The following is a 24,333-nucleotide window of genomic DNA, read 5'->3' as shown; positions in this document are numbered from 1 at the left end:
TCCGGGATAGGCCTACTGTGTGTCCGCTACATGAGTATTTACCCACATGTTGTGCGAATCAGTCCGCGTAATCACACGCACGCGAACGGGCCAACCTACGAATTATCTAGGCTGCTAGTAAATGGAGGATCAGTCTTCGGCTTCAACCTACAAATATAGCCTACTTGACAATCCCTACATGCATCGTACAAATGGTGAGCTGCTGTGATTTGTTCATTCGTTTTTATTGAATAAGCCAACCATTTCAAGGGATCAACATAAGAATATAATATTTATTTCCTGACTCGCGAGGATACGCCATAGACTGTACAAAGATACGCCCACTCTTCCTTTCTGTCTGAAATTGAAGTCACTCTACAAATACCGACGCAGTGTTCGAGAGTAACAAAACCGTGATGTATCATCGGTAAATTGTGACTGACTGGCTGATCTACAAATAATAATGGGTCATTATGATGTAAGGTGATTTGTAGATTATATTAATAAAGTCTGATTGAATCAACAAATACGAAAGCAAAGATTTTTATAACTAAACCAAGATAGACCACAGCCTGTCGTTTCCGATGGAAACAAATCAGTCAGTGGTCAGAACAAGCAAGGAGGTGGGCAGAGCCAAGCACGAGCTAGCTAGATCCTATATGCCTGTTCTAGCAGACATCTGCATATTTCCGTTAGGGAACGCCTACGCGATGAAGTGCGCGTCTGCAATAACTAAATTCGCCTTTGCGCACCTTCTAAACAACGCGATAAAAAAAAAACTTTGGCAAAGGTTAAAGTCTACAAAACTTAGTCCACTCTGTTCAAAACATATTCAAGTTTTGGGAACAGGAAACTGTATTGAGATCAAATGTTTCATCGATGAGAAAATGTGCAGAATGTCGGCCAAAATCCTTCTCCTCCCACTGCTGGCCACTGGGCTTCCTCTCACTACCATCAGACTGTTACCATTGTTAAACCAGGGATATTCAGTCTGAAAGAAGTCTGCCTAAAAAATATGCAAGAGTCTCTACAAGCCAGAATGTTAGATACAATTATTTTTACGGTTGTCAGTGCTGTTGGTCTTTTTGACAGTAGGAGGTGGAGATGGGGTATCCACAGGAAATTGTTATTTACCCGACTTTTTGCTGCAGTGGTAGGTTCTGTCATTTGCATTTTGAATCTGATGCATTGTGCGTGATGAATAATATGTAAACAATAGCCTAATGTAACCGAATGTAGTCAACCGAAGCACGTTTCCTTGCAATCAGCTGGAAGTGTTTGTAAAATTTGCCAGCTGGTTGCGTGGGACAATGTTTGGTTAGGCTCGGCCATATTGTACAAGTGTTTGTCTCATGCGAAAAACCAATATACAGGCTAGCATACTGAAGGTCGGATTGATAATGCTTCCCTGTGGATATTTTGTCTCAGATTACCTCCGACATAGGGACAAAATCGGCGGACAACAGGTAAAGTAAGTTGAAAGGATGTTTGTTCAACATTTTGACTTAAAATGGGACTGTTCGGGAATGCTGTGCCTACATGTAAGAGACGAGAGTGTAAGTATTTCACTCTCAGATTCTAAAAGAGGCTAGGGTACAAGACTGTGTTCATAACTGGCTGTGTTGGCAAAATCACTACATATCCCATCGAGCCAAGCGGGAGAGGCTGCCCGTTGTCACAGTTTCAAGATCAGTCAGAAACATCCAATTCACTCCACGCCAACGACGCCAGTGGATCTTACAACTGAACTTGGATCCGCGTTAAGTAGTATTGATATCCTTCGCCACTGTCTTACAACATATATTTCGAACCAGTCATGACCAGGGTTGTAGTGCTCCCTCACTTTTTTCAATTTGAGAATACATGGAGCTGGTAAAACTATTTCTGGAAAATGTATTCTGATAAATTCTAAATAAATAATATTTAATTACCACTGAAATTCCATGAAAAACGATAGAATGACAGCCCAATAAATATGTATAGCAGCCTAGGGGTAGGTAAATGGTGGTTTATTCCCGGTCTTCTCTCTGGCGGTGGTGAGAATGATGAAGAACTATAGGATACGTGTGTGCACTGCAGAGGCCCGTCGGCTTGACCACTTTGGCCAATCAGAACATAAAAAAATAAATCCTAATTCATCATAAATCTGCCTTGATGTTCATAAAACTCCATGGACCCCTCTTGCCAGTGGAACCCAGAACGACATGACCACTTGGTTATGGTGACATGCACCGTTCTGCCAAGGACACCCAAACCAGAGTGGCCTGACACTCTCTGAAAGTTGCTGTAGCCTTGCTTGGGATATTTAGCCTACATTGGCTGTTGGTTGGGATGCAGGGCCCATTCTAGCTTGGTAAGTCAAGGTGGGCAATTGGAAATGTGAATTGGGCCAAGTTGAAGGTAATAATGCATTTAGGTTATAGTTTATTGAGATGCGTGAATACACCACACCTAAAGCTTGATTTATGGCTGTTTTAAAATGAATTTCCTGCAATTCTAAGTAGTACGTTTTTTTGTTTGTTTACTATTGTTTTATTTATCTTTTCGACCCCCTTTTTCGTGATATCCAATTGCGATCTTGTCTCATCGCTGCAACTCCCCAACGGGCTCAGGAGAGGGTCCTCCGAAACATGATCCGCCTAACCGCGCTTCTTAACACCTGCCTGCTTAACCCGGAAGCCAGCTGCACCAATGTGTCAAAGGAAACACTGTTCAACTGATGACCAAAGTCAGCCTGCAGGCACCCGGCCCACCACAAGGAGTTGCTAGAGCGCAATGAGCCAAGTAAAGCCCCCCCGGCCAAACCCTCCCCTAACCTGGACGACGCTGGGGCAATTGTGCGCCGCCCTATGGGACTCCCGGTCACGGCCGGTTGTGACACAGACTGGGATCGAACCCGGGTCTGTAGTGACGCCTTAGACTGCTGCGCCACTCGGTAGGCCCCTGTAGTAAGAATTAATGTTCACTACTTGGTCAATTGATTTGATAGCATGTTTAATCTATGCAAATACATTCTATGACTGGATAGTTCACCTCTTGCTTTCTTTTATTCTGTAAAAGGGTATATTGTAGCCATCTGTTCAAGCTAATCAAAGTTGATTTATGTTACCTGTTTCCATTGATCATCCTTGAGATGTTTCTACAACTTGATTGGAGTCCACCTGTGATAAATCCAATTGATTGGACATGATTTGGAAAGGCACACACCTGTCTATATAAGGTCCCACAGTTGACAGTGCATGTCAGAGCAAAAACCAAGCCATGAGGTCGAAGGAATTGTCCCTAGAGCTCCGAGACAGTATTGTGTCGTGGCACAGATCTGGGAAAGGGTACCAAAAAATGTCTGCAGCATTAAAGGTCCCCAAGAACACAGTGGCCTTCATCATTCTTAAATGGAAGAAGTTTGGAACCACCAACACTCTTCCTATAGCTGGCCGCCCGGCCAAACAGAGCAATCAGGGTAGAAGGGCCTTGGTCAGGGAGGTGACCAAGAACCAGATGGTCACTCTGACAGAGCTCCAGAGTTCCTCTGTGGAGATGGGACAACTTTTCAGAAGGACAACCATCTCTGCAGCACTCCACCAATCAGGCCTTTATGGTAAGTGGCCAGACAGAAGCCACTCCTCAGTAAAAGGCACATGACAGCCCGCTTGGAGTTTGCCAAAAGGCACCTAAAGGACTCTCAGACCATGAGAAAGAGTATTCTCTGGTCTGATGAAACCAGATTGAACTCTTTGGCCTGAATGCCAAGCGTCACGTCTGGAGGAAACCTGGCACCATCCCTACGGTGAAGCGTGGTGGCAGCATCGTGCTGTGGGGATGGTTTTCAGCAGCAGGGACTGGGAGACTAGTCAGGATCAAGGGAAAGATGAACGGAGCAAAGTACAGAGAGATCCTTGATCCTTGGTATTGTGTTTAGATTGAAAACAATTTTATCCATTTTAGAATAAGGCTGTAACATGAAAAAGTGAAGGAGTCTGAATACTTTCCGAATGCACTGTATATGCGGAACTATATATACTTTGAAACAAAATACAATAAAGGCAAATAGTTTAACACCATCTGCTCAAATTCGCTCACGGAACAGTAATTGAAGAGGATCTAAATGCATATTCCCATGAAACTGATTGAGATCAATCAAATGAATGCATGGAGATGCAGTTCGGACATTCCACTGGTAAAAGGTGAAGAATTATCATTCATGATTGACAGTGATGATGACATATTTTGAAATTCGGTAGCCTATGCGTAACTTGGTGTTTGAGGGTATTCAAAATAGAAACATTTCTTGAGACAATATGTGTGGGCATGGGTAGGCGTTGCAATTGCATATTCTATAATGGTAGGCTATTAAATTGGCTACATCTGTCTGTACAAACTTTGATTGAGGAAATTATGACATCATGAGCATTTTTTTTGGCACTCCCTCACCTAAAAAAAATTAGCCCTACACGATTGGTCATGACTATTCAACAAAACAATAAAACAGTAAATAATTTTTCTTTCCAACGGATTCCTTAGTTACATGATTGTATAACTAGCAAAGGAGTTTGGAAGTTTAGGATGCAGTATTTATGAAGTTTGGCAATGAGAACAAACACTAGCATATTTCAGCTAGCCAGCTATACGGAACAAAAATATAAACGCAACATGTATAGTGTTGGTCCCATTTTTCATGAGCTGAAATAAAAGATCCCAGACATTTTCGATACGCACAAAAAGCTTATTTCTCTCAAATGTTGTGCACAAATTTGTTTACATCCCTGTTTAGTGAGCATTTATCCTTTGCCAAGATAAGCCATCCACCTGACAGGTGTGGCATATCAAGAAGCTGATTAAACAGCATGATCATTACACAGGTGCACCTTGTGCCGGGGACAATAAAAGGCCACTCTAAAATGTGCAGTTTTGCCACAGATGTCTCAAATTTGGAGGAATCATACAATTGGCATGCTGACTGCAGGAATGTCCACGAGAGCTGTTGCCAGATAATTCTATGTTAATTTCTGTACCATAAGCTGCCTCCAATGTCGTTCTAGAGAATTTGGCAGTACATCTGACCGGCTTTTGGTGACTGTAGTCAGATGTTTTGTAGCCCAGTCTAGTCGCACCATGAATTGTTTGTTTTACACTGGCTCTTTTTTGTGCATATTATATGATATGTATTTGGACAGTGAAGCTAAATATAAAATGTCTCGATGGGCCTATTCTACCATTTTGGATTCGAGATCAAATTATGAATATGAGGCGACAGTGCATAATGTCACCTTCTATTTGAGCGTATTTTCATACATCTGTTTTGCCATTTAGAAATACAATCACTTTAGTTAGGCCCATCTAGGCCTTCCATTTGAATAGTTAAAGGGATAGTGTGAAATTGTTCTACTTACCAAGAGTCAGATGAACTCATGGATAGGTCTACCATTTTAATGTCTCTGCATGCAGTTTGAAGGAAGTTGAAGGTAGTGTTGCAAGCCATTACTAACTAGCGTTAGCGCAATGACTGGAAGTCTGGAAGCATATAGCTAAAGATGTTTATAACTATCCATTCTAGCATATATTTGCATATTTCTGTTAGGGAACGCCTACTCTGTGAAGTGCGCGTGTGCAATAACTCAATTCACCCTTGCACTCCTTCTAAACAACATTTTTTAGAAACTTTGTCCAAGGGTAAGGTCTACAAAACGTAGTCCACTCTGTTTGTTACAGATTCTAGATTTGGAAACAGAAAACTGTATTGAGATCAAATGTTTCATCTAGGAGAAAATGGGCAAATGATAAATCAATATCATGTTTGCAATTTATTTTCATAAATGGGTATATATTGCATTATCATTTTCATGATTGAGTATGCATAATGCCTGTCAATTCGGAAAAAGAAAAAGCTAGCAAAGTGTGTAATATTTGTGCCCCTTTCACATGCTAGTCAGAATAAGAAACTCAGAAATGTTCGACTTGCTAACTGGTTATATATACGTGCCGCGTTCAACCAGTTAGCAAGTTGGATATTTACGAGTTTCCTATTTCCGACTAGCACGTGAACGTGGCACCAAATTTCCATGAGACTATCCAGTACAACACTGACACAGAGCCAAAATTTGAAGTTTTTAGCTTCAGTGTTCAAAAGCGTATGGTGAAGAATGTAGATAACGCAGAAGAAATGGTGGTCCTCTGTAGCTCAGCTGGTAGAGCATGGCGCTTGTAACGCCAAGGTAGTGGGTTTGATCCCCGGGACCACCCATACACAAAAATGTATGCACGCATGACTATAAGTCGCTTTGGATAAAAGCGTCTGCTAAATGGCTTATTATTATTAAATATTTGTATAATAAATGCCCTGACTGTGTTTTTACATTGCACAAACTCACCAGATTTGAGATTATGCACCCATAACGTTTTCCTTCCCTTTTTTTATAAGGTGTGAAGGACCTCTTTTATTAAGCAGCATGGATTGGACTATTGGGCAGGAGAGAATTCCCTCATGTAATAGTGAACTGCCTAAGGCCTCAAACAATGCTTCCGGAACCAACCTCACTATCAGTCTGAATGAAATGCTCAGATCAAAAGCTGATGTGGAAAGGAAGCGTGTTCCAATCCGCCCACCCAACCCAAGAGCCCCTCCACCCAGGGAACTGGAGTTCAGTCGAGGCCTTTCGTGTGAGCCCATGCCCAAACCCATTATCCGAAGACGTGCACAATCTCTGTCCTCCTCCACAGAGAGGAAGAGGCACACTCGTAATGTTGGGGTGCGCTTTGTAGACTGTCTGGGCCTGGACCTAGAGGACGTTAAGGTTTTCAAAACCGGAGAGGACCCCTTTGTGCCACAACATGTCTCCTTCAGGCTTTTGATGGGTGCAGAGCTGGCGGGGGGTGAAAACGTGGAAATCTCGCTGCCGTATCTGAAGCCGGTGTTCCCTCAGCAACCCGGTGATCGACCGGAATTCTTCAGCCGCCTGCGCCAGCAGAGAGTCTGTCTGGAGAGGGTTTTGTGCTTTGAGCTGGGCATCATCGGGATCACTCAGGTCCTCAACCTCCGCTTTGAGAAAGAGGTGAGCGTGCGCTATTCTTTCACAGAATGGAGGTGCAGCTCAGAAACCAAGGCCTCCTGGGTATCCACCACCTGCAAGTCCTGGGATGGAACACAGGAGCAGCTCAATTGTGACACCTTTCGTTTCCACCTGCCTGTTCCTCCTTTCCTGCTACCTGGAGCTGCTTTGGAATTTGCTGTCCGATACAAAGTGTCCGGGAAAGAGCACTGGGACAACAACGAGGGGCAAAACTATAAGTTGGTCTGCCATAGCTACAAGCTGACTGTGCCCAAGGAGTGTGAGGATAGCATGGTGCACTTTATTTGAGCTCATTAATCAAGGAGCATTTACTGGTTGCTCTCATAAAGTTCCAATTAATAATTTGGCCATAAGGTCAAAAACTTAATTAGAACTGAGAGCCAGCAGTAGTGTTCAGAAAAATACCCATTGACTGGGTTGAAACAGATCTGGTAAGTACAGTTGAAGTCGGAAGTTCACATACACCTTAGCCAAATACATTTAAAGTCAGTTTTTCACAATTCCTGACATTTAATCCTAGTAAAAATTCCCTGTCTTAGGTCAGTTAGGATCACCACTTTATTTTAAGAATGTGAAATGTCAGAATAATAGTAGAGAATTATTTATTTCAGCTTTTATTTATTTCATCACATATTTGGTAACATTGCCTTTAAATTGTTTATCTTAGGTCAAACGTTTCGGGTAGCCTTCCACAAGCTTTCCACAATAAGTTGGGTGAATTTTGGCCCATTCCCCCTGACAGAGCTGGTGTAACTGAGTCAACAAATTTCCTATAGGATTGAGGTCAGGGCTTTGTGATGGCCACTCCAATACCTTGACTTTGTTGTCCTTAAGCCATTTTGCCAAAACTTTGGAAGTATGCTTGGGGTCATTGTCCATTTGGAAAACCCATTTGCGACCAAGCTTTAACTTCCTGACTGATGTCTTGAGATGTTGCTTCAATATATCCACATAATTTTCTTTCCTCATGATGCCATCTATTTTGTGAAGTGCACCAGTCCCTCCTGCAGCAAAGCACCCCCACAGCATGATGCTGCCACCCCCGTGCTTCATGGTTGGGATGGTGTTCTTCGGCTTGCAACAACCCCCTTTTTCCTCCAAACATAACGATGGTCATTATGGCCAAACAGTTCTAGTTTCGTTTCATGAGACCAGAGGACATTTCTCCAACAAGTACGATCTTTGTCCCCATGTGCAGTTGCAAACCGTAGTCTGGCTTTTTTATGGCAGTTTTAGAGCAGTTGTTTTTTCCTTGCTGAGCGGCCTTTCAGGTTATGACGATATAGGACTTGTTTTACTGTGGATATAGATACTTTTGTACCTGTTTCCTCAAGCATCTTCACAAGGTCCTTTGCTGTTGTTCTGGGATTGATTTGCACTTTTCGCACCAAAGCACGTTCATCTCTAGGAGACAGAACGTGTCTCCTTCCTGAGCGCTATGACGGCTGCGTGGTCCCATAGTGTTTATACTTGCATACTATTGTTTGTACAGATGAACGTGGTACCTTCAGGCATTTGGAAATTGCTCCCAAGGATGAACCAGACTTGTGGAGGTCAACATTTTTTTTCTTCTGAATTCTTGGCTGATTTCTTTTGATTTTCCCATGATGTCAAGCAAAGAGGCACTGAGTTTGAAGGTAGGCCTTGAAATACATCCACAGGTACACCTCCAATTGACTCAAATGATGTCAATTAGCCTATCAGAAGCTTCTAAAGCCATGACATCATTTTCTGGAATTTTCCAAGCTGTTTAAAGGCACAGTCATCTTAGTGTATGTAAACTTCTGACCACTGGAATTGTGATACAGTGAATTATAAGTCAAATAATCTGTCTGTAAACAATTGTTGGAAAAATTACTTGTGTCATGCACAAAGTAGATGTCCTCACTGACTTGCCAAAACTATAGTTTGTTAACAAGAAATTTGTGGAGTGGTTGAAAAACAAGTTTTAATGACTCCAACCTAAGTGTATGTAAACTTACGACTTCAACTGTATGAATAACATGTTATTGGAGCACTCAGCTAATAGAGAAACACATCATGGTTATCTGTGACTGTGTTGGAAGCCATGTTGTTTATTATTCATTCATACACATTTATTTTAACAGAGCACACCTATTACTATTGGAGTGCATGTTTTCAAATGCAAATGCACTTTATTATATATACAGCACTTGTTCAGATAGGACTGACACAGAGTACACATTTCACTGTGGCAATGTACCTCTGAATAATGTACTTTACTTTATGTTTCCTACTGTTCGGATGTTTTAAAATAATACTTTTTACTTATTCTGACTCAGATCCTCGGAACTACCCATGCTTGCCAGGTGGATCACATCTAACTCTGGTTGAGATGAATTTATAACAGGAAATAAATAGTTTTTATCTTCAAGAGAAGATCAGCCAAACATTTAAACTATGCAACCAAGCAACCTTTTAGTTCAAATATTACTCATGATATAAATTGAAAATATTTAGCTACTAACAAAGGAAATACACCGTTTAACTGGTCATACTTAGAAAAGTTAATACTGTTGTTTCTTGTTCTTTTTACATTAAAGCACAACATTGACCCAATTCAAAAAGATGTCCTCCTGTGACACAGTTCAGTTTTTTTAGAATGATGTAAACAGCTAAAAACCACATGGAGTCACATCTTTTCAGTTCTGATTTGGAGAACATTCATATGTGCTAGTATATCCAATACCTAGCCACGCAACCTGTGTCTGGACATGCCAATCAGATTTTATCAGTGCTCAAGTGATTTTTACTACACTCCATGGAACAGGTTAATTTCGTCACAACTACATTGGTGGAAACAGTTGAAATGATGGAGGACAGTGATAGCACGTGCCAGCATAGCCTCTTCACTCGGTCGACCAGTACACATTGGTCTCCAATCACTGAACACTATACCCTTGTACCCCGCAAAATATTTACCAGTTCTATGATTTACATGTTTCCAAAAAAACATTTCCCATCACTGAATGCATATCTAGAATGAATCCGGAATGCCTTACCAGTCAGCATGGGTTATCCTTTTTACTCTACACCAGGGGTAGGCAACTAGATTCCGCTGCGGGCCAATGTTTGTCGGAATGGATGGTCAGGGGGCCGAAACATAATTATAATCATTTGTCGAATTCAAATTGACAACAAGTAAGCCCAAATGCGATTTGTATTTGAAAAAAAACAATAATTTCATACCTTGTTTACATTGAGACACGATCACATATGTCTCTCTTTTTATTTGTGGGAATACCTGAGAACAGATTTCTTACTTTAAACACATTTTTTGCTGAATTCCTGGTGATTTTAGTCCTTTTTTTAAACTTAATTTGACCAGGTTAGTGTCATTGAGATTACAAATCTCTTTTGCAAAAGAGACCTGGACAAGAAAGCAGCACACAAAGTTTCAAACATTTACAACATACAGTGAGGGAAAAAAGTATTTGATCCCCTGCTGATTTTGTACGTACTTTTGCCCACTGACAAAGACATGATCAGTTTATAATTTTAATGGTAAGTTTATTTGAACAGTGAGAGACAGAATAACAACCACAAAATCCAGAAAAACGCATGTCAAAAATTTTATAAATTGATTTGCATTTTAATGAGGGAAATAAGTATTTGACCCCTCTGCAAAACATGACTTAGTACTTGGTGGCAAAACCCTTGTTGGCAATCACAGAGGTCAGACATTTCTTGTAGTTGGCCACCAGGTTTGCACACATCTCAGGAGGGATTTTGTTCCACTCCTCTTTGCAGATCTTCTCCAAGTCATTAAGGTTTCGAGGCTGACGTTTGGCAACTCGAACCTTCAGCTCCCTCCACAGATTTTCTATGGGATTAAGGTCTGGAAACTGGCCAGGCCACTCCAGGACCTTAATGTGCTTCTTCTTGAGCCACTCCTTTGCCGTGTGTTTTGGGTCATTGTCATGCTGGAATACCCATTTTCAATGCCCTGGCTGAGGGAAGGAGGTTCTCACCCAAGATTTGACGGTACAAGGCCCCGTCCATCGTCCCTTTGATGCGGTGAAGTTGTCCTGTCCCCTTAGCAGAAAAACACGCCCAAAGGATAATGTTTCCACCTCCATGTTTGACGGTGGGGATGGTGTTCTTGGCGTCATAGGCAGCATTCCTCCTCCTGCAAACACGGCGAGTTGAGTTGATGCCAAAGAGCTCGATTTTGGTCTCATCTGACCACAATGCATTCACCCAGTTCTCCTCTGAATCATTCAGATGTTCATTGGCAAACTTCAGACGGCCCTGTATACAGTGAGGAAAAAAAGTATTTAGTCAGCCACCAATTGTGCAAGTTCTCCCACTTAAAAAGATGAGAGAGGCCTGTAATTTTCATCATAGGTACACGTCAACTATGACAGACAAATTGAGGGAAAAAAATCCAGAAAATCACATTGTAGGATTTTTTATTAATTGATTTGCAAATTATGGTGGAAAATAAGTATTTGGTCACCTACAAACAAGCAAGATTTCTGGCTCTCACAGACCTGTAACTTCTTCTTTAAGAGGCTCCTCTGTCCTCCACTCGTTACCTGTATTAATGGCACCTGTTTGAACTTGTTATCAGTATAAAAGACACCTGTCCACAACCTCAAACAGTCACACTCCAAACTCCATTATGGCCAAGACCAAAGAGCTGTCAAAGGACACCAGAAACAAAATTGTAGACCTGCACCAGGCTGGGAAGACTGAATCTGCAAAAGGTAAGCAGCTTGGTTTGAAGAAATCAACTGTGGGAGCAATTATTAGGAAATGGAAGACATACAAGACCACTGATAATCTCCCTCGATCTGGGGCTCCACGCAAGATCTCACCCCGTGGGGTCAAAATGATCACAAGAACGGTGAGCAAAAATCCCAGAACCACACAGGGGGACCTAGTGAATGACCTGCAGAGAGCTGGGACCAAAGTAACAAAGCCTACCATCAGTAACACACTACGCCGCCAGGGACTCAAATCCTGCAGTGCCAGACGTGTCCCCCTGCTTAAGCCAGTACATGTCCAGGCCCATCTGAAGTTTGCTAGAGTGCATTTGGATGATCCAGAAGAGGATTGGGAGAATGTCATATGGTCAGATGAAACCAAAATAGAACTTTTTGGTAAAAACTCAACTCGTCGTGTTTGGAGGACAAAGAATGCTGAGTTGCATCCAAAGAACACCATACCTACTGTGAAGCATGGGGGTGGAAACATCATGCTTTGGGGATGTTTTTCTGCAAAGGGACCAGGATGACTGATCCGTGTAAAGGAAAGAATGAATGGGGCCATGTATCGTGAGATTTTGAGTGAAAACCTCCTTCCATCAGCAAGGGCATTGAAGATGAAACGTGGCTGGGTCTTTCAGCATGACAATGATCCCAAACACACCGCCCGGGCAACGAAGGAGTGGCTTCGTAAGAAGCATTTCAAGGTCCTGGAGTGGCCTAGCCAGTCTCCAGATCTCAACCCCATAGAAAATCTTTGGAGGGAGTTGAAAGTCTGTGTTGCCCAGCGACAGCCCCAAAACATCATTGCTCTAGAGGAGATCTGCATGGAGGAATGGGCCAAAATACCACCAACAGTGTGTGAAAACCTTGTGAAGACATACAGAAAACGTTTGACCTGTGTCATTGCCAACAAAGGGTATATAACAAAGTATTGAGAAACTTTTGTTATTGACCAAATACTTATTTTCCACCATAATTTGCAAATAAATTCATTAAAAATCCTACAATGTGATTTTCTGGATTTTTTTTTCTCATTTTGTCTGTCATAGTTGACGTGTACCTATGGCTATGGTCCCAGCTGCCTTGAGATCATTGACAAGATCCTCCCATGTAGTTCTGGGCTGATTCCTCACCGTTCTCATGATCATTGCAATTCCACGAGGTGAGATCTTGCATGGAGCCCCAGGCCGAGGGAGATTGACAGTTCTTTTGTGTTTCTTCCATTTGCGAATAATCGCACCAACTGTTGTCACCTTCTCACCAAGTTGCTTGGCGATGGTCTTGTAGCCCATTCCAGCCTTGTGTAGGTCGACAATCTTGTCCCTGACATCCTTGGAGAGCTCTTTGGTCTTGGCCATGGTGGAGAGTTTGGAATCTGATTGATTGATTGCTTCTGTGGACAGGTATCTTTTAATAAAGGTAACAAGCTGAGATTAGGAGCACTCCCTTTAAGAGTGTGCTCCTAATCTCAGCTCGTTACCTGTATAAAAGACACCTGGGAGCCAGAAATCTTTCTGATTGAGAGGGGGTCAAATACTTATTTCCCTCATTAAAATGCAAATCAATTTATAACATTTTTGACATGCGTTTTTCTTATTCTGTCTCTCACTGTTCAAATAAATCTACCATTAAAATTATAGACTGATCATTTCTTTGTCAGTGGGCAAACGTACAAAATCAGCAGGGGATCAAATACTTTTTTCCCTCACTGTAAAACACAAGCACTACAGTTTAAAAACATCCGTTTACACATTCAACAGGCACATTCGTTTTGGGAGAAATGGTTCAACTAGGTGTCAAAACATTGACAGCCCCCTAAACCATTTTCCACCATAGATTTTACCCTGGCTTTAAAATCAGTTAAGGAGCTCCTGTCATTTCAAGTCCTTTTGTAGCTCGTTCCAAGTACAGGGGGCAGGATACTGGAATGCTTTTTTACCTAGCTTTGTGACGGCCTTAGGCACCATCAAAGAGATGTAGTCCTGTGAGCATACAATGCCTTCAGAAAGTATTCACACCCCTTGACTTTTTCCTAATTTTGTTGTGCTACAGCCTGAATTTTAAATGGATTCAATTGAGATTTTTTTTGTCACTGGCCTACATACAATACCCCATAATGTCAAAGTGGAATTATGTTTTTCTGAATTTTTACAAATTAATAAAATATTAAATGTCTTGAGTCAATAAGTATTCAACACCTTTGTTATAGCAAGCCTAAATAAGTTCAGGAGTAAACATTTGCTTAATGAGTCACGTAATAAGTGTTTAATATGTGCAATAATAGTGTTTAACATGATTTTTGAATGACTGCCTCATCTCTGTACCTCACACATACAATTATCTGTAAGGTCCCTCAGTTGAGCAGTGAATTTCAAACACAGATTCAACCACAAAGATCAAGGAGGTTTCCCAATGCCTCACAAAGAAGGGCACCTATTGGTAGATGCATAAAATAAAAGCAGACTTTGAATATCCCTTTGAGCATGGTGAAGTTCATTTTTTATTTTTTTTGTACTTTTTACCCTCCAATTGGTAGTTACAGTCTTGTCCCATCACTGTAACTCCCGTACGGACTCGGGAGAGGCGAAGGTCGAGAGCCATGCATCCTCCGAAACACGACCCTGCCAAACCGCACTGCTTCTTGACACACTGCTCGCTTAACCCGGAAGCCAGCCAGGTCTGTAGTGACGCCTCTAGCACTGCGATGCAGTGCCTTACACCGCTGCGCCACTCGGGAGGCCCATGGTGAAGTTCTTAATTACACTTTGAATGGTGTATCAATACACCAAGTCACTAAAAAAATACAGGCGTCCTTCCTAACTCAGTTTACGGAGAGGAAGGAAACCGCTCAGGGATTTCACCATGAGGCCAATGGTGATTTTAAAACAGTAATGGCTGTGATAGGAGAACTGAGGATGGATCAACATTGTAGTTACTCCACAATACTAACATAATTGACAGAGTGAAAAGGAAGCCTGTACAGAATAAAAATATTCCAAAACATGCATCCTGTTTGCAACAAGGCACTAAAGTTAAAACTGCAAAACATTTGGAAGATTTGAAAATGGCTGTCTAGCAATGATCAGCAACCAACTTGACAGAGCTTGAAGAATTTAAAAAATTATAATGTGCAAATATTGTACAAACCAGGTGTGCAAAGCTCTTAGAGATTTACTCAGAAAGACTGAGAGCTGTAATCGTTGCCAAAGGTGATTCTAACATGTATTGACTCAGGGGTGTGAATACAAGTCAAAAGTTTGGACACACCTACCCATTCCAGGGTTTTTCTTTATTTTTACTATTTTCTACATTGTAGAATAATAGTGAAGACATCAAAACTATGAAATAACACATATGGAATCATGTAGTAACCAAAAAAAGTGTTAAAGAAATCAAAATATATTTTATATTTGAGATTCTTCAAATTAGCCACCCTTTGCCATGATGAGAACTTTGCACACTATTGGCATTCTCTCAACCAGCTTCATGCAGTAGTCACCTGGAATGCATTTCAATCAACAGTTGTGCCTTGTTAAAAGTTAATTTGTGGAATTTCTTTCCTTCTTAATGTGTTTGAGCCAATCAGTTGTGTTGTGACAAGGTGGGAGGGGTATACAGAAGATAGCCCTATTTGGTAAAAGACCAAGTCCATGTTATGGCAAGAACAGCTCAAATAAGCAAAGAGAAATGACAGTCCATCATTACTTTAAGACATGAAGGTTAGTCAACCCGGAACATTTCAAGAACTTTGAAAGTTTCTTCAAGTGCAGTCGCAAAAACCATCAAGCGCTATGATGAAACTGTCTCTCATGAGGAATGCCACAGGAAAGGAAGACCCAGAGTTACTGCTGCAGAGGATAAGTTCATTAGAGTTAACTGCACCTCAGATTGCAGCCCAAATAAATGCTTCACAGAGTTCAAATAGACACATCTCAACTGTTCAGAGGAGACTGCGTGAATCAGGCCTTCGTGGTCGAATTGCTGCAAAAAAACCCACTACTAAAGGACACCAATAAGATGTTTTCCTCTGGCGGCTAAAATGTCCAAACATCACAAAGATGATTTTGTAATAGTATTCACATTTACATTGGCAGTATTGGATGGCACAATAACAACAATATCAACCTGCCTGAAATGTGGACAGTTATCACTCAGGACAGTTTGAATTCTACACTGCAGTTAAAAATGTGAGATTACTGTGTCTAACAGCAGATTATAAATTAGAATAGAGAGTGTAATAATATTCATATTCATATTAGTATACAGTATATATTATGATTTGATTTTGATTTCACAATTATTAAGCCCGATTATTTGTTAAAATTTTGTTCAGAAGCATGATTGTGTCTGCAGGATAAATGCATCTTACTCTGTTTTGCAGCTCTGCTATGAAAGGCATGCAGAATGTGGGATAGACTGTTCTTCTGGCCAGAGGGTTGTTTGAGTTCTTTGTGCCAGATGGATTGGATGGATGAGATTCACTGGATAACCCTGTGTCCATAGAAGGACAGTGCAGGTTGGTGTTGCAGAGACAAAAGCCAGGTTACATAATGTAAATATAGAGCCTGTGGTGTTCCTTCACAGGCTCAGACAACTTGCAAGTAAACCGGTGCACATGGCTTTCTCCTTGATCATTTATTATAATATTTTGGGACAAATTGTAAACAGTGCTACCAAACTTAATATACCAGATGCAGAGAAATGTACTGAGTAGTTCCTCTTGACAGTAAGCCTTTTACACATGGCTTGTTTTCTTGAAGCTGATGCATTGCGTAACTGTGAGAGGCAGTTTTCAACCTTACTCTCTCTATCCGCTTTTCTCTGCTCTATCTCTTTCAAAAGTCAGCTTTTGTACTGTTAGTGTGTGGGTGGGGTGGACAAGGTTGCTTCAGGAAAATAAGGGGGATTTTCAAATAACGCTCATAGAGGCTAAGGAGAGTGGTGACGAAGGTACGGAGAGAAGAACTGTGAAGACCGCTAACAGACAGTCAGGATTATTTTCCACCACTGCAATCAACAGGTAAACTCGCACCCTATAATTTTTTGGCCACATATAACCAAACAACACACTTGTTTTATATTGTATAGACTTTACAGGTAGATTAAAGGTTCTTTGAATAATCATTTTTTATTTAGACTAGGAGATTCGATTTGACCAAGTCATTCTGCCATGCTATTTAGAGTTAATATATTAGGTTTATGAACACATGTATGTTATAGGCTTTGAATACTATAAAAATATATATTTAAAATGCACTTGAGGCTGAGGGGAAGTTATAAAGTTGAATTCTGCATTTAACATGTTTGGTTCCACTGTTGGAAAATGTAATAGTGAAGTCCTTGTACAGACATATTTGCTGTGGAACATGACCATTCGATGGAAAGTGACGGAAACCTCAGAAACCTTCAAAGCAATGAAAGATGATTCAGATTACTTCCAGACCTATCTTATGATGGCTATGATGATAGATACATTTAATTTGAACACCTTAAAAAAAAATAAAGATTTGGCAAGTTACTCACATTAGAATATGAACCTAATACTAAAGATGTGCAGACCCTAGGGTTGTCTTTAGCCAAACAACTAACCAGTGTAATTGGATTGGGTGAATTAGTGATTTCTGCTCAAATAAAGGAGGCATTACGTTTTTCTCTTTTCCCATTGCATAAAGCTATTGAAGATGCCTCTGGGGAAGGAATTCAGGAAGAAAGCAGAGGACATCACAGCAGTGTATGATCTGGGAGAGAAGCTAGGAGAGTGAGTGTCTGTTATATTTTTGCCACATAGGATTAGATCTACATGCCTTTTCCACACAGATATAAGGCTCTTTACTTGGAACTGTACTACCCAGTTATGTTGCCATACAATTCTGTGAGAGCCATTACCTTGATGCCTTGATGCTTACTGAAATCATGGCACATTCTTCCCATTATGAAGTATTACAATTCTCTATCAGAGGCCTCTGGAGTTGTCAGATGGGGAAGCCATCCCAATTCATCGGATGAATGAATAATTATCATCCCAAAATAAAACAATGAGAACGAAAGCCTGTATGAATGGTTACTATAACGATGTGGGTGTGTTTCAGGGGATCATTCTCTGAGGTACGCGTGGCTCAGCACCGCCGCACCCTGAAACTTGTAGCAGTCAAGTGTATCCGCAAGAGGGCGCTAAAGGGCAAAGAAGGCATGTTGGAGAATGAGATAGCAGTGCTACGCAGGTTAGTGTCACCTCTGCACTTATGGCTAATACAGAATAGACAAGAAAACAATGGTTCAGAGTGTATCTATTTTTTCCCCTTCAGAATCAACCATCCCAACATTGTGGCATTGGAGGAGACCTTCGAGACATCTACAAAGCTTTATCTGGTTATGACTCTGTGGGTGGTGGAATTTGAATTTAGATACCCTGAAATGATCTAATCCAAGATTAATTGTTCATTTCTTATATTTTACAATGCAATTGAAGGCTTGTTACCACAGTGTTACAGGAGGCGAGTTGCTGGACCGTATTCTGGAGAAGGGGAGTTACACTGAGAGGGATGCCAGCCGTGTCATACAGCAGGTTCTGGAGGCAGTTCAATACCTCCACCAGCTGGGCATCGTGCACAGGGACCTGAAGGTACAACTGTCCACTAGCTGTTAGAAAACCACTTAACCTCACTATAAACAGCATTGTAGGATTACTGTTATATGTCCCCCAAGTATCTCAACATAAAAGAGAATAGAATGTATCTGTGAGATCACAGGTTAAGGTAGATGATCAATGCGCTCAATATAATTGGGATCAACACTCATGTGATTTGCTTATAGGTTGGTAGCAGTGTTCAAGTAATTGATAGATACAGCTTAATTTTCAATGATTTAAGGCCTTCTATTATTATCATTCCAGCCTGAGAACCTACTGTATCAGACTCCGTCTGAAGATTCCAAGATTGTCATCAGTGACTTTGGCCTGTCCAAGATGGAGGAGCAGGGGGTGCTCACCACAGCATGTGGAACCCCTGCGTATGTGGGTGAGGATCCCCAAATACATACATCCCCTCTGAATCCTCATCATGTAGAATTAAAGCAGTTTGAGCCTCATACATTAACCTTCTCTTTCATTTTGTGTGCAGCACCAGAGCTTCTGCAGCAGAAATCATATGGCAAAGAGGTGGACCTATGGGCTCTGGGGGTGATCACCTATATACTGTGAGTGTATAGTAATGGTTAATTCCTCACAGTTTACTTAAAACAGACAAGTGTGAAAAGTTATGTTGTGCTAAAATGATTTATTTTTTATGTTCCAGACTCTGTGGCTACCCTCCGTTTTACGACGAGAGTGAGTCACATATGTACAGGCAGATCATAAAGGCTGAATATGAGTTTGATTCCCCATATTGGGATGAAATTTCTAACTCAGGTACAGTATGACCTTGGTCTATGAGAGATCCTTTTAGCTAGCCTGTATTAGTTCATTACATCACATCTCACACATATTTGACACACAGTTATCACTGTCTTGGCAATAATTACTTATTTTTCTTTGTGCTTTTAATTTAGCTTTCTTTTTTCTTGAAATTGTATGTCCTCCTGAATGCTGCGTCTCTCTCCACATTTTTCCGTTCAGCAAAAGATTTCATTCCGCGCATGTTGCAGAAAGAACCAGAGAAGAGGTACAATTGTGAGCAGGCCTTGAAGCATCTTTGGTGAGTTTAAAAATAGATTAGTATCTATGTGTGTATTCTTTTCTATAACTCGTTTAGTAAGAATTCTCAGGACTATCAGTGCATGTCTTTGGTCAGCTGAAGTATAGAATGAGATGTTCTATACACAATGAATGGGTACTTTGATAAATAGGGATATTTTCAAGTATTTCTATAGCCTATTGTAATGTCCATGGCAGTTGAGTTTTGAACATAGATCACTTGAATCCAAACATACAGTAGATTCTTGAAGCTCAAAATACAATAATTTTCTTTATCTATATTGATTGCATATCACCTTATGTTTCCTTTAGGATTTCGATGAAAAGCATCCTGTAGGTCTATCACTATATCACATGTAGTATACAGTACACATAGCATCCCACTGGGCACAGACGTCAGTTCAATGTCTAGTTTTGATTTACACTTGGCTGAGTTGTAGTTGTCAACTAACATGAATTCAACGTGAAATCAACAAAACATGTCACCATGTCATTGGATTTAGGTTAAAAGTTGGGTGAAATGATGTGGAAACAGCGTTGATTCAACCGGTTTTTGCTTAGTGGGCTATGACTCCAAAGTTCTATGATAATGCTATTGATGGCTTGTTGATTGGTGCTGGGCGTGTTGTTGAATCAGGATATCAGGAGGAGCCGCTCTGGAGAAGAACATACATGGATCCGTCAGTAAGCAGATCCAGAAGAACTTTGCTAAGAGCCAGTGGAAGGTAAGATTAGTCCTGCCTGGGCACTGTTTAAAATAAGTATTTGACCCCTCTGCAAAACATTACTTAGTACTTGGTGGCAAAACCCTTGTTGGCAATCACAGAGGTCAGACGTTTCTTGTAGTTGGCCACCAGGTTTGCACACATCTCAGGAGGGATTTTGTCCCACTCCTCTTAGCAGATCTTTTCCAAGTCATTAAGGTTTCGAGGCTGACGTTTGGCAACTCGAACCTTCAGCTCCCTCCAATGATTTTCTATGGGATTAAGGTCTGGAGACTGGCTAGGCCACTCCAGGACCTTAATGTGCTTCTTCTTGAGCCACTCCTTTGTTGCGTTGGCGAGGTGAGATCTTGCATGGAGCCCCAGGCCGAGGGAGATTGACAGTTCTTTTGTGTTTCTTCATTTGCGAATAATCGCACCAACTGTTGTCACCTTCTCACCAAGCTGCTTGGCGATGGTCTTGTAGCCCATTCCAGCCTTGTGTAGGTCTACAATCTTGTCCCTAACATCCTTGGAGAGCTCTTTGGTCTTGGCCATCGTGGAGAGTTTGGAATCTGATTGATTGCTTCTGTGGACAGGTGTCTTTTATACAGGTAACAAACTGAGATTAGGAGCACTTCCTTTAAGAGTGTGCTCCTAATCTCAGCTCGTTACCTGTATAAAAGACACCTGGGAGCCAGAAATCTTTCTGATTGAGAGGGGGTCAAATACTTATTTCCCTCATTAAAATGCAAATCAATTTATAACATTTTTGACATGCGTTTTTCTGGATTTTTGTTGTTGTTATTCTGTCTCTCTCTGTTCAAATAAACCTACCATTAAAATTATAGACTGATCATTTCTTTGTCAGTGGGCAAACGTACAAAATCAGCAGGGGATCAAATACTTTTTTCCCTCACTGTATTTGCCAGCATGCTCTACTGCAGGTAGATTTTTTAGAATACTTTGTTTTTGCATATACATTCATTGATTGATTAATCTTATGCTACATAAAGATAAATAACATACATTTTTCAAAACGAATCGAATCAGTTAGTTAGATTTTTTGCACCTGTTATTGAAATGTTTGTTCCAGTTTAAATGGCGTAGGTAGTCTCCATACAATGTTCCTAACTCTGGCAGTCATAAAGAATGCAGGTTGCGGGTTAATAAAAATTCCAACTGTTGGATATCCAAACTCTGGCTGGATTCCAATAGGAATTACATATCACTTTGCAAGCCAGCATAATGTGACTTGCAGGTAGGATTACAAAATTCTGGTAACATTCCCAAATTTCGCAGGTTTTCCAGAAATCCCGGTTGGAAGATTCATGGAAAAGGGAGGGAATAAGCAGAATATTATTTCTAGTTAGCGGAATATTGCAACCCTACTTGCAGGCCTGGTGTGGCCTGTAAACCATGAGTTTCCTAATGAGATATGTAATGTATTGAAATAAAGAGCTTAATTTTAATGATAACATACACCTAGGAATTCATTTTGTGAAGGCCACACGACTGGAAATGAACAAATTCAACAACCATTTCACTAACAAACAGTCATGGGTGGTAACTCTACAATTTACTCAACAAAGCAAGGCACACTGGGAAATTATATTGGATGCGTGGCTCAGTGTTCTAACTGTTCTTTCAGTTAGTTAGTTATTTTTGGCCACCCATGAGTGGAAGTGTTGTACCAGTTTAAGTGGTCTATGGTAGAGGTACATTTTTGTCACTTACTAGGAACAAATGGCTTTGTCACTGTGGTAAAATGTACCTTTTCTAAAAGCATACTTTTGTACCTGTGGACAATATATTTTCAGAGGGCATTCAATGCCACGATGGTGGTGCGGCACCTCAGTAAGAAGAAACTAGTAGTAGAGGAGGAGGCTAAGGATAAGGATAAGGCAGAGTCCACGGCTACACTGCAAGGTGAGGGATGAATGGCATAAATAGCCCAGTATCACAATCCCGCAGCTGACAGACAATGGTCACAGTAGCTACAGTAACCTGTTTTTCCCCCTCTTGGTTTAGGTTGTACCCTTTAATCCATGGGTAGAAGAGAAATTGCCCAGAAGAATCCTGTGACAGATCAGTCTGAGTGGTCATTTCTGCACTCAAGCGTCTCTGTATGTGATAAATTGCAAATACAGAATGCAACTCTCTTTCTGCCAGCAGAGAGCACTCTTAATTAAGCTTAAGTTCTTATTTCTGTTGTAAATTATTTCACTGTCTGTCATTCAAATGTTGCTCAGACTCTGGTTGGGCTCCATACACTTCAGTAACAAGACTCATTTGACACATTAAGTGTAATTTTGTTGATAAATCCATATAGGCCTAGTATGTGTTGACCATGCATGGATGTAAACATGTTTTCTTGAACGTTATTAAGTCTCTATAGACCCTTGTATTCTTCACCAATAAAAATATGTTAGAAAACACTGTATTTTTTACTCCCAGTTTGATCTATGATCATACTCTTGTTGAGTTTGACAAGGTCATTAGCATTCTTGATTTTCTTGGGAAGAATAAGAACAAATTAAATTGACTACATCTGCAGTATTGAAAATGACAAAACCCAAATTAAAGGTTCAATGCAGCTGTTTTTATCTCCATATCAAATCATTTCTGGGTAACAATTAAGTACCTTACTGTGATTGTTTCAATTAAATAGGTAAAAAAAATTACAAAAATAGCGTCTTAGCAAAGAGCAATTTCTCAAGCAGGAATTTTGCTAGGACTGTCTGGGAGTGATCTGAGTGGGGAGGGGAAAACGGAAAACTATCTGTTATTGGCAGAGAGGTTTGTACTCTCTTTCTTATTGGTCTATTAACTAATTTACCGCCTGGTGATGTCACCAGGCAGGCCAAAACTCCATCCCACCAAAACAGGCTGAAATTTCAGGCGGTCTTTTCAAACAGCTCTTGCACTAAAAGGGCATTATCATCATTTTCACAATTTCACAGTATTATTCCAACTTCATAGTGTGGAAATATATATAAAACACATTGTTTGACTGCACTGGGCCTTTAAAGCAACAATGTGGGATAGGGGCAGGATGCATATTGCCTTTGACAGGAGAAACAAACCATGCTTACCCTAAACTAATGAGACAGTTCCTAGAAAGCACTCCGCTGTATGTGTGTGAGAGAGAGGTAGCCATAAGTGTCCTAGTGACCTAAAAACCCATAATATCTTACATTTGGGTCAGAATACATCAGAGTGCCCTTGAACATGGAGCAGTTCTCTTTTCATTAGAACAATCCCTGGAAATGGTTTAAAGGGGAATTTCACCCTGGCTCTGCCACAGCATATACTATATTAACAACATTATGTTTTTATCATAAACATCACAATTATCCAAACCACAAGCTAGAACTAGCACATTTTAATTTCACATCTGCTCATAGTGAACCACAAAGTCCGGCATTCATAGCGAATGCTGAAACCGCTTGCTAGGTAGAGGGGGCGTGGCCACAAACTAGAATAATGGCGTTGTCTACTTTTAACGACCAACACAGTAATCTCACAATTTCTCTAGGCAAGATTTTTTTGAAAACATTTGTTTTTCACTGTTTGTCATCATGCCCGTGTGGTGTTCTGTGCCTGGCTGTGCTAATTACAAACAAGTGCTAAAATTAGTTATCTTTCACCATTTTACCTACCAGAGATTCACCCCGATTCTGCCAGTGGCTTGCGGCTATCAAGAATGATGCGGTGACCAAAGATTATCAGAGGGAATTTCAGGCTGAACTGATGGGGAATCCATTTTGATGACAGCTGAGAAGTGATGTGATACCATCTATTTTTTACCTTCACAACAAAACGGAAGATTCTCAATTAGAGGTAACCTAACGTTAGCTAGCTTGCTAGCCTAGCTGGGTAAGTTAGCTAGCTAGCTAACGTTACAGTCCTGTATTGAACTCTGAAAGCCGTCAGCTAAATCATGTATCTATCTTTGGGAGACACACTGTCCACCTCATTATTCTCTCTGCAGATTCTCAAAACCCAATACAAAGACATGAACTCTTTAGTCATATCCCAGTTTACCTATTTGCTTATGGTCTTGCCTACACCTAGCAACCTATTTTTTTTAAATTATATGAGCAAAACATATTCCATTTTATTTGGAACGGCAAGCTAGACAAAATTAAACGGGCCTATTT

The 24,333-nt window shown here is 40.8% G+C and overlaps 1 protein-coding gene across 2 annotated transcripts; it reads left to right on the top strand.

The window, feature by feature from the left end:
* The first annotated feature begins 73 nt into the window (after positions 1 to 73).
* On the top strand, positions 74 to 22,771 carry LOC311147996 (calcium/calmodulin-dependent protein kinase type 1-like). 2 transcript variants are annotated; one of them, XM_084184869.1, is made up of 14 exons: positions 74 to 194; positions 16,161 to 16,295; positions 16,706 to 16,799; positions 17,452 to 17,537; positions 17,869 to 18,000; positions 18,085 to 18,159; positions 18,263 to 18,401; positions 18,672 to 18,795; positions 18,898 to 18,973; positions 19,072 to 19,184; positions 19,392 to 19,470; positions 20,107 to 20,194; positions 21,991 to 22,099; positions 22,202 to 22,771. In XM_084184869.1, exons 4-14 carry the CDS (start codon positions 17,461 to 17,463, stop codon positions 22,213 to 22,215), a joined length of 1,026 nt encoding a protein of 341 aa, XP_084040995.1. In that variant the 5' UTR covers positions 74 to 194; positions 16,161 to 16,295; positions 16,706 to 16,799; positions 17,452 to 17,460; the 3' UTR covers positions 22,216 to 22,771. The 2 variants fall into 2 exon arrangements, with proteins under 2 accessions (XP_084040995.1, XP_084040996.1); XM_084184870.1 differs by lacking the exons at positions 16,161 to 16,295; positions 16,706 to 16,799; positions 17,452 to 17,537; ... (8 more) ...; positions 21,991 to 22,099; positions 22,202 to 22,771 and adding an exon at positions 6,398 to 9,623.
* Positions 22,772 to 24,333: the final 1,562 nt, after the last annotated feature.

The sequence above is a fragment of the Coregonus lavaretus genome (assembly GCF_964263955.1).
Source record: "Coregonus lavaretus genome assembly, chromosome: 20".
In the NCBI taxonomy this organism is placed as follows: domain Eukaryota; kingdom Metazoa; phylum Chordata; class Actinopteri; order Salmoniformes; family Salmonidae; genus Coregonus; species Coregonus lavaretus.
The sequence above is the reverse complement of the archived record's forward strand: the minus strand, read 5'-3'. Positions and strand labels throughout refer to the sequence as shown.